This window comes from Rosa chinensis, chromosome 7 (assembly GCF_002994745.2).
Source record: "Rosa chinensis cultivar Old Blush chromosome 7, RchiOBHm-V2, whole genome shotgun sequence".
NCBI classification, from domain to species: Eukaryota; Viridiplantae; Streptophyta; class Magnoliopsida; order Rosales; family Rosaceae; genus Rosa; species Rosa chinensis.
This window is the reverse complement of record NC_037094.1, coordinates 32460642-32473643: the sequence shown is the minus strand read 5'-3', so window position 1 is coordinate 32473643 and position 13002 is coordinate 32460642. Positions and strand designations below refer to the sequence as shown.

At 38.3% G+C, this 13002-nt stretch overlaps 2 protein-coding genes across 4 annotated transcripts; one reads left to right on the top strand and one right to left on the bottom strand.

The window, feature by feature from the left end:
• Positions 1–2226: 2226 nt before the first annotated feature.
• On the top strand, positions 2227–3671 carry LOC112178770 (glutathione S-transferase F13). Its single transcript, XM_024316985.2, has 3 exons — positions 2227–2426; positions 2543–2591; positions 3072–3671. The coding sequence occupies exons 1-3, from the start codon at positions 2280–2282 to the stop codon at positions 3527–3529; spliced, it is 654 nt and encodes a 217-aa protein (XP_024172753.1). The 5' UTR covers positions 2227–2279; the 3' UTR covers positions 3530–3671.
• LOC112178768 (rop guanine nucleotide exchange factor 14) lies at positions 3670–10483 on the bottom strand. 3 transcript variants are annotated; one of them, XM_024316982.2, is made up of 9 exons: positions 10295–10479; positions 10134–10185; positions 8804–8965; positions 6351–6740; positions 6004–6158; positions 5840–5914; positions 5461–5730; positions 4618–4965; positions 3670–4126 (listed from the first exon to the last, which is right to left on the bottom strand). In XM_024316982.2, the coding sequence occupies exons 3-9, from the start codon at positions 8868–8870 to the stop codon at positions 3746–3748; spliced, it is 1686 nt and encodes a 561-aa protein (XP_024172750.1). In that variant the 5' UTR covers positions 8871–8965; positions 10134–10185; positions 10295–10479; the 3' UTR covers positions 3670–3745. The 3 variants fall into 3 exon arrangements, with proteins under 3 accessions (XP_024172750.1, XP_024172752.1, XP_024172751.1); XM_024316984.2 differs by lacking the exon at positions 8804–8965 and having other exon boundaries at positions 10295–10483; XM_024316983.2 differs by lacking the exons at positions 8804–8965; positions 10134–10185; positions 10295–10479 and adding an exon at positions 7380–7516.
• Between the last annotated feature and the right edge of the window lie 2519 nt (positions 10484–13002).

Genomic DNA, 13002 nt, shown 5'->3' with positions numbered 1-13002 from the left:
GCGGAATGCTCCATTTTGAAAACGCAGGTTAGTGAAACCGGGAAATGAGAGGCAATAGCAAGCCAAGTTGGCTCTTCCACTGTGACCTGTTCCACCAGTCCCTGTGCTGCAGAATTAGGGCAGGAACCCTACTCATGAACAATAAGATTATAGTCTTTGCATTTACCAATCAAATTCTCAAAAACATACACGATCTCTTTGACCAACCCAGTAATAATCTTTGGGGTTTTCTTCGAATGAAAAGGTAGGGAGATATCATGGGCTACATGAACCCTAATTTTACCCATGTTGCCAAAAAGCTTTTGATCAAGCTCCAGAAACTTTCCTGCCAGCGATGCCACATTCATAATAATACCTCTTTCTTCTAACGCAGGAGGGATGCCCGAGATGCCAACCCAGAAAAATAGTGTTTTCATGGGGATGGTTAGAGGGTCCTCCATTCCATCATATTCCTGCAACAGGACTGAAGCCCGGTTGAATTACCAAGGACCTCCCCGAAGTACCTTATTACGGTCTTGCTTCAAGTCGAAAGTGAAGACAAAACAATTCTAGGTTCTGTCTTGGACCCGAAATCCTCCATCAAGAACCCATACACGTCTGAAGTGACATTGCAAATCTAGAGTTCCAAACTGCTTCTTAATTGGTCAAGGGATTTTCCAAGAGGTAAGCCTGAGAGGGACGTCAACTTCCGGCACCGTTCAAGTGTGAGATATCAATCACATCCGTACCTACAAGAGCGAGGGAGGTGGCGAAGCTAGCCGTAACCACATCAATGGAGGACATGGTGCAGTTGGGTAATAGATTGAGCGTGAGGCATTGATCTTAGGGTGAGGGTTTTCGGGGAGCAGCGAGGACGACACTCTTAGGGTTTTTGATTAAAAGCAAGATGTCTTATTTGCTATTTGCTACTGCCTATCCTCTATCAATTGTATAATCTGAAATTTTCCTCTATATGGAAGGTTTGCTTATGTAGAATGAGTGTAAATTGAAAGAAAAATATCTATGGGTTTTTCTCAATAGAAGCTTATATTTTTGGGTTTATATCTAATTTTCTCATTAAAGCCTAAACCCTAAAGTCATGCCTACTACCAACCAGTCTCTCATCCAATCACCAGAGTCATGGTCTATAATGTCCGCCACTTTCAGCTCTTTGAGGCTTTCATCCACTCCTAAATATGGTTTAAAAGTATAAGGTTTTGGGAGCCAGGGGTCATACCATACAGAGATATCTGATTTAAGCAGTTCCACGCCCTTAATAAGGCTCCTCCAAGCATAATCCCCTGAATTAACAACCGCCAGCAAGAAGTGACCATTAGGGAAATATTTTGCTTTCAGCGTTTGTGCCAACAGAGAGTCTAGAGTCTGAAGTATGCTCCAACTTTGCAAGGAGTGCCTGATTGAATAGCTCCATATTGCGAAAACCTAGCCCACCTTTATCTTTTGGTACACACTTTATCCCAAGCTAACCAATGGATTTTCCGACCTTTGTCAGAGTCTCCCCACCAAAATTCAGCCATGCAGCAATGCATTTCTTGACAAAGGTATTTAGGAAGCTCGAAACAACTCACCATATATGTTGGTAATGATTGTACCACAGACTTAATCATCACCCTCTTTACCGGCCAAGCTTAGGGTCTTATCTTTCCAATTCTTCATCTTATCTCTAGCCTTCTCCATTGTAAACTGGAATGCTTCCGTTTTCCAGTAGCTCACCTCAGTGGGAAGCCCCAAGTACTTGTCATATTTGTCGACTCTGTTAACCCCAAACACAGCAACTGGCTCCTCTTGAAACTCTAAGATAATATTCTTCTAGATGTATTACGTACGATTTGATTGTAATCAACTCTTTTGAGTTCTGATTTACGAAGTTATTTCCTTAATTTTTTATTTAAAAAAAAAAAAAAAACAATAGAGACAATAACGTCACTTCACAAAATAGAAAAGAAGAACAAACTCTTCATCACTACTTGCACCAAAAAAAGAGAGAAAGAAACTCATCACTATCTTAAACTTCTTAAGGAAGGAAAATTATACATTTATACCAAATAATACCACCCTATACGTTACCTATAAACTGAAATTTTTTTACTAATTGCGATATCCGGAAAAGGGAAAGAGTGTACGTAATTGTGGTGGTCCGCTCATTAATCCGAATCTAGCTGCACAATTTTCTCATCCTCTCGGGCCCAAAGAAATAAGTTTCACACCTTCATTTGCCCATACAAAAGGACTCCCATCTAGCCACACAATTTCTCATCTCCATATCCATCACTAAGAACATGGCACTCAAGCTTCATGGCCTGGCTTTCTCAACATGCACAGCTCGTGCCGCAACCGCCATTTACGAGAAAGGACAGCAATTCGAGCTTGTCCCTGTCAACCTTACTGCAGGAGAACACAAGCAGCCAGGTTTCCTAGCCAAAAATGTAAGAACATCACACACATCATGTCTGCATATATATTTTTTCGACACGATTCGATCAACCGGTAAGCTCCTTATCCGATCTGACATGGTGTTGTGTTTGTGTTGATGATATTGCAGCCCTTTGGCCAAATTCCAGTCCTAGAGGATGGTGATCTCACTCTTTTTGGTAATTTTTCTTTTACTACTTTTGGAACGTACATTTCCATCCATGCATGCAACAAAAACACTACCACTAATTATCTCAAGAGCAGTGGTGTACGTTCGTGTGTGTGAATGCAGTGATTTTAAGAATTTCATATATTTCAAGATAGTGTAATTAGTTCAGAACAAATTAGCATGGATTGGCGGAAAAAATGTTAATGATGAATTAGATCTCTCAGTAGTTTCATTAGGCCATGAAATGTGGATATTAGTCTGACAAGGATTATATATCACGTAGCCAGTAAATAAAAATCAACAATACTAAGCAATTGAATTTGAGAGTGGGTTGGTTACTTAAAGAGACGCTAGCTAGCGGTGTCATTGATCTAGTGGTATAAGTGATTTGATTTGAGATTGGGTTTCAAAATGAGGTGTTATATATGTCCTCTAACATTTACTGTTCATGCATACTTAGTTGCGATACTTCTGTAATGAACATTGACAGAGTCTAGAGCAATTGCAACATATGTGGCTGAAAAATACAAGGACTCGGGTTCCGATCTGATCAGGCACCAAAACCTCAAGGAAGCTGCACTTGTCAAGGTGTGGTCGGAGGTGGAGTCCCAGACCTTCCACCCCGTAATCTCCGCCATTGTCTACCAGTTTCTCATTGCGCCATTGTTCGGACAGCAGACAGACCAAGCCGTGATCGACGCAAACCTGGAGAAGCTCAAGAACATCCTCGATGTCTACGAGTCAAGGTTGAAGAGCAGCAAGTACTTGGCAGGAGATTTCTTCAGCCTTGCAGATCTTAACCACTGTCCCTACCTTTTCTACTTCATGAGGAGTCCGTGGACTTCGGTGGTGAATGAACGTCCTCATGTGAAAGCCTGGTGGGAGGACATTTCTTCAAGGCCAAGCTTCAAGAAAGTGGCCGAGGGAATGACCTTTGGTCAGAAGTAGTAGAGTTCTAGCTAGCTAGCTAGCTAGGAATAAGATTTAGCTAGCAGGTTTTATTGGTGTGGTACTGTGGTTTTGTTTGTTTCTCATCCCCATGGTTTCTTGAATAACAATGTTCTCATCCATAGTAGATGTAATCGCATGAGTAGAACGGATTTGTATTGCATTAAATATATGATACTCATTTACAATAAGAGTTCCTTCAGACCAAAGTTGTCATCAAGGGGAATTTGTAGGGGAAACACTGATACAAGCCTCTCTACCAATGCACCAAACCCTAGCCCGACTTGGTGTTGCTGTTACAGGACTTCCTTTAGTCACACTGTACGAAAACTCTAAATCAATATTAGATGAAGTAGAGTCAGAATTACGGTGATCCCCACTGCTTCGATCAAGGAATGAGTATCTTATGTTTTGGCCAAGCACTGAAGTTTCTAAGTTATTAGTAAAATTAATCCCTGGGAAGTAAGATGATACTGAAAATGAACTGGGAGTGTTCAGAGCATCTTCTTGCAGTATATCACCTATTCTAGACAGTATGCTGAAAGCCAAATTTCCAAGGACTCGAGAATATGCTTCCAAGATTGAATGCCCAACATCCTGCAGAAATGAAGGTAACCAAAATTATAAGCCAACTTTTGCCAGTAATAATAGTGCACCTTCCATAATCCATGTTTACTTTTTAAATAATGTATATGAACCATTTTACTTTCTGACAACCTTTTTTATTAAAATGTGATTGACAGAACTTAGTATAAGGTGTTGCAGTTTCTACTAGCAGAATCATAGGACACAGTCCAAAGGGAAATTACGATTAAAAAGAATTTAGAAGAGCATAAGCTATAAGTGGTTTAAAGTTAACTAATCATAAGGACCATAACTGCAATGACTCATTGGAATAGACATGTCAATCTCAACAAGTGAAAGGAATATATAGCTTAAAGTCACATACACACTCAACCAATCATATAAATTAATACTGAGAATTTTATATGTTGTTACAAGCACTAGACAGAAGGACCACAAATCTGAAGAGTAAGAAGATATAGAATTATTGATCAGATATTTAAGCTTTTAGTTATGAAACTTACCTTGCCATATTGGATTTTTGTGACGTCAAGAAAAGTTCGGGGAAGGTTGTGGTATCTGTTCTTGAGCCGCTGTACTAGTCTTTCTGCTCGATCCGATAGGGACTCCATCTTATCAATCTCAGACATTGGGTCCTTAATGAAGGACCATGATGTTCGAACAGGGGATCTACCACTTTCTTGTTCTGTAATTCTTTCTTTCCACGAAAATACAGCAGCTTCCAGCCTGTTGATGACCTCGAGGGCATTATGTTCGGATTTTAGATTGAGAGAATTAAGCATTTCCTCAGCTGAGCTTGATTCTGCAGTTAAGACCTTGTACAGTTCCTCACCCAGGCTTGCTTTTCCTGACTAAATACATGGGAACAAATATAATTAAGACCAACTCAACAAGGACTGTCGCATTAACAAAACTGCCATTCTCTCAGTAGCAATTACCAAAGGAAAGTCAATTGTAAAAAAAGTATAAAATAAATAAATATCTAGTCCTTTTCCAAGATAAAAGGTTGTTTATCCTGCTTGACTTTGTTGTAGAATGTCTGCTTGATTCAGTTCAGATGGAAACTATTATGCATTAAGTTTAGCTATATGTTTCTTTTTTCTTTTTCTTTTTTTAGTTACATGGAGACTATTATGCATCAAAGCTTAGCTTAGCTATATGTTGAAGCTTGTATAAATTAAATTAAAACCTGCCTATGCTGATTAACTTCACAATAATCAGAGGAATGAAGGATGAAAATGAAGCACACAATGATTTGTATACTGATTAGCCTTTGAATTTAGATAATGAGAATTTGATATACCGTCCACAATTAAGAACGGGACAGCAAGAGAAAATTTCACTACCTTGGGTAGTGCATCCCTGATAATGGTTGGCACAGGCATTTCAAGAAGAACACTTTCGTTGATGGTTCTGGCAGCCTTGAATACTTGATGTACCACCTTACCCTGTTTAAGTAACTTATTCTTTGCTGTATCAGAGAGTCCAGTAGCTGGTACCTGGGGTGATGGGAGCCACCATCTCTTGCTCTGACCTGGAGTTCTGTTTCGTCCTTCTGCCCTGCTACCACCTTCTACATACCCAAACTCAGTATCCACCATTGAATCAAGTGTTTCCTGCCAAATTGAAGATTAATGAGGTGAACAGAAATTATCAGTTAATGTAAGCCAGGAAAAAAAAAACAAAAGTGCTATGAACATTGCTGGCATGTAAGAGGCCACCTACAATAAGCATCGAGTCCAACTTCTTAAGTGCTGGAAGATTGATGTGTATGTCTGCACGAGCTTTCGGAGTCATAATCTGCACAAACAAGAATCAGATACAAATTGCGATATACATTATTATGCATATTGACAGACTAATGTAGAGCTAATTGAAGTGAAAGATACCTCTAATGTCCGGCCATTAGCACCATTTTGCCTGGAAGGAACCAGCTCAACCATATAGTTGGTAGGGGAGAGCAACCAGTCCATTTCTCTTTGCCATTTTGTTTTCCTCTCTTCAGATAGTGGTTCCAGTTTCCACAGCTCTCCAAAAACCGTTGCTGCAAGTGCATTTTATATCCATATCAGAATCTAATGAATGGTCCATCAATTTCCATTTACTACAATAATTCCTATGAGTATGCTGATTTTCCTAAAGTTTGTGAGGCTCATGAATCGCATGGCATAGGAATGTAAGGCATCATGTTTGAGTATTGTAGTTCATGTGTGAAAGTTGCAAATATGAAGCAAACCTGCTAGATTTGTGATGGCATTTGACAATGCTAAAGCAGTGCTGAGGCCATTGTACCCTCCTGTAATATCTTCACCCAATAGCAGCTTTGCAAACTTTTCTTTCATTGCCTCCACATCTGTATACTGGAGTGCGTAAGCAGGTTTTTCTTTGACATAGAAATTCTTGGGACTGTCTAAGTGCTCCCATTCATCCAGACCATGGTCATCTTTGTTCACTGTCAACCATTTTGAAGAGAATGAGCCAAAAGCATCTTTGCCAGAAGAACAGGTGGAAGCATCATCATCCAGTGAGTCAGTTGCAAACCCATCTCCTCTACTTGTTCCGCTCTCATTCTCAAAAGATTGTACATTCAGAATGCAATTTTCAAGGCCATTGTATGTCATTATTCCTGAAAGTTTGTTACCATCTCACACTCATCAGATACGTGCAAAGAAACAGTAAGGCAGAAGAAAAGCGCATATAGTCCGAGCAAATGAGGTTGATAATTTTTCTTGGAACATAGATGATGGGTTGTGGTATAGATTGGCATATCTAAACAAATCTTGTTCAGAAGGCAAGAAGAAAAGCCAGCTACAAGTGGGCAACAAAGGTCATGTTTATTCGTTACACAAGAAGTTACTAGCTAATAGATGTTTGATAATGCCAATGGAAGCATCATGGTTTCTTGTTCTTTTGTGCAATGCAATGTTTATAGCAGCAGATAGAAATGAAATAGTTAGACAAAGAGGCAAATCATCCCTTAAATATATGCTTCGTTAGAGGTGGGCAACCAAGCACGAAGCACTAAGACATGACTACAAATTCCCAACTAAGTGTACTACTTCTAAGGATTGAGAACCCTCCTGCATAAACTCTTTTGTAAAATTTCTTGACATTGGACATAAAAGTTCTCCCATTGCTCCTATAAACACACATGCAATTGTACACAGACAAATTATCTTGTGAAGAAGAAAGAAATCCTCTTCTGCTCGTTGTTCACATCTTGCTAAAGAATAAAGACTTCAAAAGATAGTTGAAGCTTCCTCACTTATTATAGATTGGACCAAAGTTGTGAGGAACCTTCCCCATAACCATCCAGAATAGACTGAGAAGGTGTCCCCCTGGGAAGTTGAGTTTCCTCACTATACAACCTCTTCTGCTCCTCTCACTCTCTCTCTCTCCCTCCCTCCCTCCCCCCTGATTCAGGGTGAGATGAAATTCGAACATTTACTTGGTGAGGTTAAGATGACTATTTTAAGTTGTTAGCAGATAAATTTCCCATAATGTGGTGCTTGAGATGGTTTCCCTTCAAAAGACGCAAGAAAGGATACAAACAAAAATTGGAAGGAGACTGAGGAATCCCTTAAAAAAAAAAAAACATTTCCAATGAAAAGTCACAAGACATTGGCTTCTGTGTGTCCCACGGCCCACCCAGTTAGTACATTGTCTCATTAGTGTAGAGGTGAACTAAATGAGATGCTACCATGTATTGCGGGTCCACAAATTCAATCAAATAACAAGAGTCATGCAATCCTGGGGTCTGATATGTCTGTTCACAGGCTAAGCCCCGTTGATGGAGCACTTTATTTGTGAGATCTAAATCTTTCCCACACAGAAAAAAAAAAAAAATAATAAAATAAAATAAAACAAGAGAAGAAGGAATGTGATTCTTGTAATGCTAAATGTGACTAAAACAAAGCCAAAAATTCGAATTATGGGATAGAGAGAGAGAGAGAGAGAGAGAGAGAGAGAGAAGCACCATGTGTTTTGCAGGTATAAAGATAGGTAGACCCATAAACCGGCCCACCTACAATACCTCTTGCTATACAAATGCAGGCATTCATATCTCACTTTATTTCTCACACCTATCTTCTGTTTGCATTGATCTTGAAATTAACTAGCATTGTCCTTTAAATTCAGGTCTTACTAACTACACATGAAGATGACATATTAATATAGAACCCTTAAAAAGCAACAGCCAAAGGCCTCCGTGACACCAGTGGTTTTCCACAGGGTCAAGAACATTAAGTCTTTCAAAAGACATCATAAATTTCATCTTCAGAAATATAAATGCAGGCAGCAGATGCATGGCCATGCTCTTTCTGTTATGGATCCCAGTCATGCCCATCTCAGCCTTTCAATACACCAACCCAACATAAAAGGTTTTAAAAATTAAAAAACAAATTTGAATATTGAAAAATAAAAATTAAAGTAGAAAATGCCAAACCTCATTTGCAGTCCCCTACACAAAATAAAATAAAAACTCAACAGTCTACTACTTACACCCATGTGATAGGTTCAATAGACACAAATAAAAGGACTAAATGCCCAACTTTGCACAATTTGTTTGTCATATATGGCCTACTGAATGGACTACGGATCTAAAATCACGGAACAATTGAATAATCCACAGTTGTTATGATAACGATAATAATACGCCATTTAATACTAAACAATAGTTTAGAAACTTACTCTCTTGCTCATCAAAGTCGATGCTAATCTCCCTGTCCCGGGTGCAACAAGCAAGTCCTCTCTTCATCCTTGTTATCCCTTCTGATCTTTTTCTTATTGATTAGTCCAAAAAATGATTACCAGAATGCTCTCAAGCAATGAGGACTGAGACACTGCACGGTCCTATACATATCAATTATCCCCCCGTTAAGAATGAGAATGTATTCGAGGTTACCATTCTTTAATCAGAAGAAACATTGGTAGACAAGCATTGTTTATTTCATAATGACACTGATATTAATACAGACACTCAATGGCCAACACCCAGTAGTTACTGTAGTTATCTAATTTATCATCAGTCCACTAGTATGTGTACACATGTGCTTGTTTAATCTTTATTTAACACGCACTAATCTCACTTATAGACCATGAAATATAAAAAGCCAATGTGCTAACCATGTGCAAGACACCCATATAAGTCTATAAGTCCACATCTACTAAGCCAATGCACGTATGACACGCTATAAAAGTCAAGCATAGTGACAAAAATAGTTCCTGTTCTCTTTCTTTTTCTTCTTAATTAATAATTAGTCACTAAACTACATCTTTCTAAGGAGAAGCAAAATCTAAGGGTGGGAAAATGTCGGTAAACTCTCACAGCTTATGTAGATGCACACTTTCTCATATCCTGAAAACCTTTGAACTTGAGTACATTAACTAGTAGTGTAGAGTCAGAGATCACAGCTAACTCAATACTGCTTCCTTTTTTTCATTTTCGGTTAGGTAATATTCTTCTTCATGGATAAAAAGCCCAAACCATACAGTTTTGAACTTTTGACTGTTAGTTCACTTACTGAACTTGCAAAGTTCCTTTATAAAATGAAGCTCTTTTAACGGATTGCACCTTTTAATGAACTTGAAAAGAGTTTTAATACCAAAAAGAAAGACTTTTGGAAGAAAAACTGAAGGGGCCGATCATGATGAGTGCTTTCTGGTCTGACTGGAATCCCTAAAGATTGATAAAGGGGATCTAAATATGTTAAAATCACAAAACCATGTAATTTATTATTGAGAGGATTCAAAAGCCTGAGATAGATAACTGCATTTAAGCCTTCCTCCATTCAAACAGAGATGACAGAAAAGTTCCACATCAGAAAAAAGTAACGATTTTTCTAAAGCATTGATATATTTTTTTTTTTTTGGGTCCAAATCCCAAAACAGGACCCTCCCTCATTTTGAACTCAAAATGCTTCAGCTTCCTTGAATACTACTCAGAAAACCCAGAAAAAAGAGAGAACCAAACCCACAAGAGATTTCGTGAAAACATTGTAAAAAGATGACATTTGTTTACCTTCAAATGGTGGGATTCAAGGCAGACTAGTTCTTGTTTGGAGCTGCCATTGCTGCAACAAATTGAAACCCACATAAACCACGCATTCATAATTCATTTGAGTATACACATTTGCCATAGTGATGAGAGTAATAAAGCCAAAAAAAAAAACCACTGCTCACCTGGAGGACTTAAAAAAGAGAAGCAATTTGTGTGTGTGGAAATGGGGGTTGAGAGAATAAAGGGGGGTGTGGGATTTAATAGACAGAGATAGAAAGAGGAATGGCAATGGGTGTTGTTTTAAAGGAGGAAGATGAGAGAGGCTCCCCTTCCTCTAGTCCTCTACAGTTTTAGGCCGTGCACGTCATGTTAGACCAAGAAACCAGGGGGACCCATTTTTATTGGTTTTAACCTCTTAACTCATCTCTCTAGACTCTTAATAACTGTGTAGCGCCGATTTCTAATTTCAAAATCACTGGTTTTAAACAAAGGGAACTGGGGAGATCCACCGAAACAGCTTTAGGTTATTTGGGGGGTTTTCATTTTCTTTTCTTTATCAAATCAACATTACAGTAGAGTTCTGACAAAAACAAAAAACTTACTTCAGAGAAGTAAGTGTCCGTGTCACATCAAAGACTTGGCAAATATTATTAGCAAATATACAAACTTCAACAAGATAGTGATGATAATAACGACATCGATTAAAACATTGAAATGAATAAAAATTCACACTATTAGCTAATACAACAGTGTTCACATGGTCAGTAACTGACTAAAGAAAGTACGTACAAGGGATCACCAAGGGATTTACATTCAAGGATTGAAAACAAAACATACTCGTTAGTCTTCAAAACATAATTTTCTTAGTCAGTTACTTACCATGTGAACATGCTCATTAGCAAATATACTTTTTTTTTTCTTTAAAAAGAAACTTATCATCTATTTAATCTCCTTCTAACTCCTATGTTTTCAAATCATATTCACACAAAGCTTACGCTTGGAAATTTTTTTGCAGAGCAGCTATGTCTTCTCATTGCCGAAAGGAGAGACAGAAAATATGAAGGTAATGGCGCAAGACCTTTGGAAATTTTGTTCCGTGGATTTTAAAATACAGATTGCAGCATAATTCGGTGCATGTGAAATGTTCTAACTGTGCATTGCAGCACAACATAAATGATCACAACAATAGATGTAAGCTACGGACTGTTCCATAAATGTTATACAAGGTCTTACCAATTTGGTCAAATGGGGGTATCAATCTCAATTTTCAAACATCTAGTTCCTTGGCACATTGAACTTGAAAATTCAATAGATTCCCTTAAAAAGGATACCACCTATTGATATTTAAATGGTCTTGGAAGTTTTTTTTTTTTTAGGAAAAAAGGACACCACATATTGGTCAAACGGTCTTGTAAGTTTTTTTTTTTGGCAATCTCATTTACTAGAGTTTTAGCCTTGATAAAAAGGACACCACCTATTGATATTTAAATGGCATAGAACATATGTGCATGGAGGGTCAGGGATGGCAAACTATTGCACTACAACTACCTCTGCATCATTGTACCTTTTAAGGGGCCACAAAAGGCTCCGGTAGAAAGGGTCTTGTCGATTCACCACTGCTCCACCTATTGGACCATGCATTCATTATTGGTAGGCAGCTAACTTTGTGTTTGGTGCTTCTCTTTGGGATTTTGCATTGTTTAGAAGCCAAGGAAAGTGGGTGCTTCTGTTTCCGATCTGTCCCCATTTCAGTTTTTGAAGCTCGAGCGCCTCCAAGCCTCGCCGCTCCTTCCTTGCAACGATCACATTTTCCTACACAACAATAAAGCTTTTAGGAAAAGCACAAAAATCCAATATGGCACACAAGGTTTCCTTGTTTTGGTGCGTTTGTTTATGATGGGGAATGGAATGGAAGGCACTTGGAATCAAAACCTTTTGTGGTTCTCGTTTCTTACCCTTTCCCTAAGGGGATTTCTTACTTACGTACTGCACTCTGCTTTTGGTTTCAAGTGCAAGATACTTCTTTCACCCATGACCCGACCCAATTCATAGTGTCGGTGAGAGATTGGAATATGTGACCTCCATGTTGTCTGTTATTCCTAAAAATTGACAGGTCCCAACTGTTACATTTTTTCTTTCAAACAATTGATTTACCGGTGTGAGAGACTCTTTTGTTGGTCTTTGGATAGGCCATTCGGCTTGAATAGGGAACTACCCAAATCTAAACAAAGAACCGGACTTTCAAATGGTTTGGTAACTTTATCTAGGTTTGAATTTTGTGGACTTAATCAATTTTGGTGTATTTTCAATTTTTTTTTCTAAAGGGAAAACGATAAAATTTCCTTCTTTTATTTATTTATTTATTTATTTATTTATTATTATTATTATTATTATTGAGACTCACTGTAGGCATTTGGTTGCGTAGGGATCCTGAACTCACTTGACATTGTTTTTTTTTTTTTTGAAAAGTCACCTGACATTGTTTTTTTTTTTTTGGTCGAAAGATAGCATCAATTAACAAGACTCAAAGCCAAACAACAGTACAAGGGACACAGCCCAATACAGACGAAGTCTGCAAAGCATGACGTTGTTTCATTGTCAATGTTTTGACAGAGAAACGTTACAACATAAGCTTTGTTTTATCTTGTTCTCACTTTCTTTCCGGAACAAATGAGACCAAGATTAGAAGAGAAACTTATGCGGAGTTTCGGATTAAGTGATTATATGGTGTGTACTGTGTCATATATTTGAACAGTAAAGAGAGCTAGTAGGGTTCGTTGGTAACTTGTAGGGTGGCATAGCTGAATAGCTGCACTCTTTTAGATTTTGAACTCCCGCGTGTTAGCCAGCCTCTCCATACAACGATCACATTTTCATCCCTACCGAACAA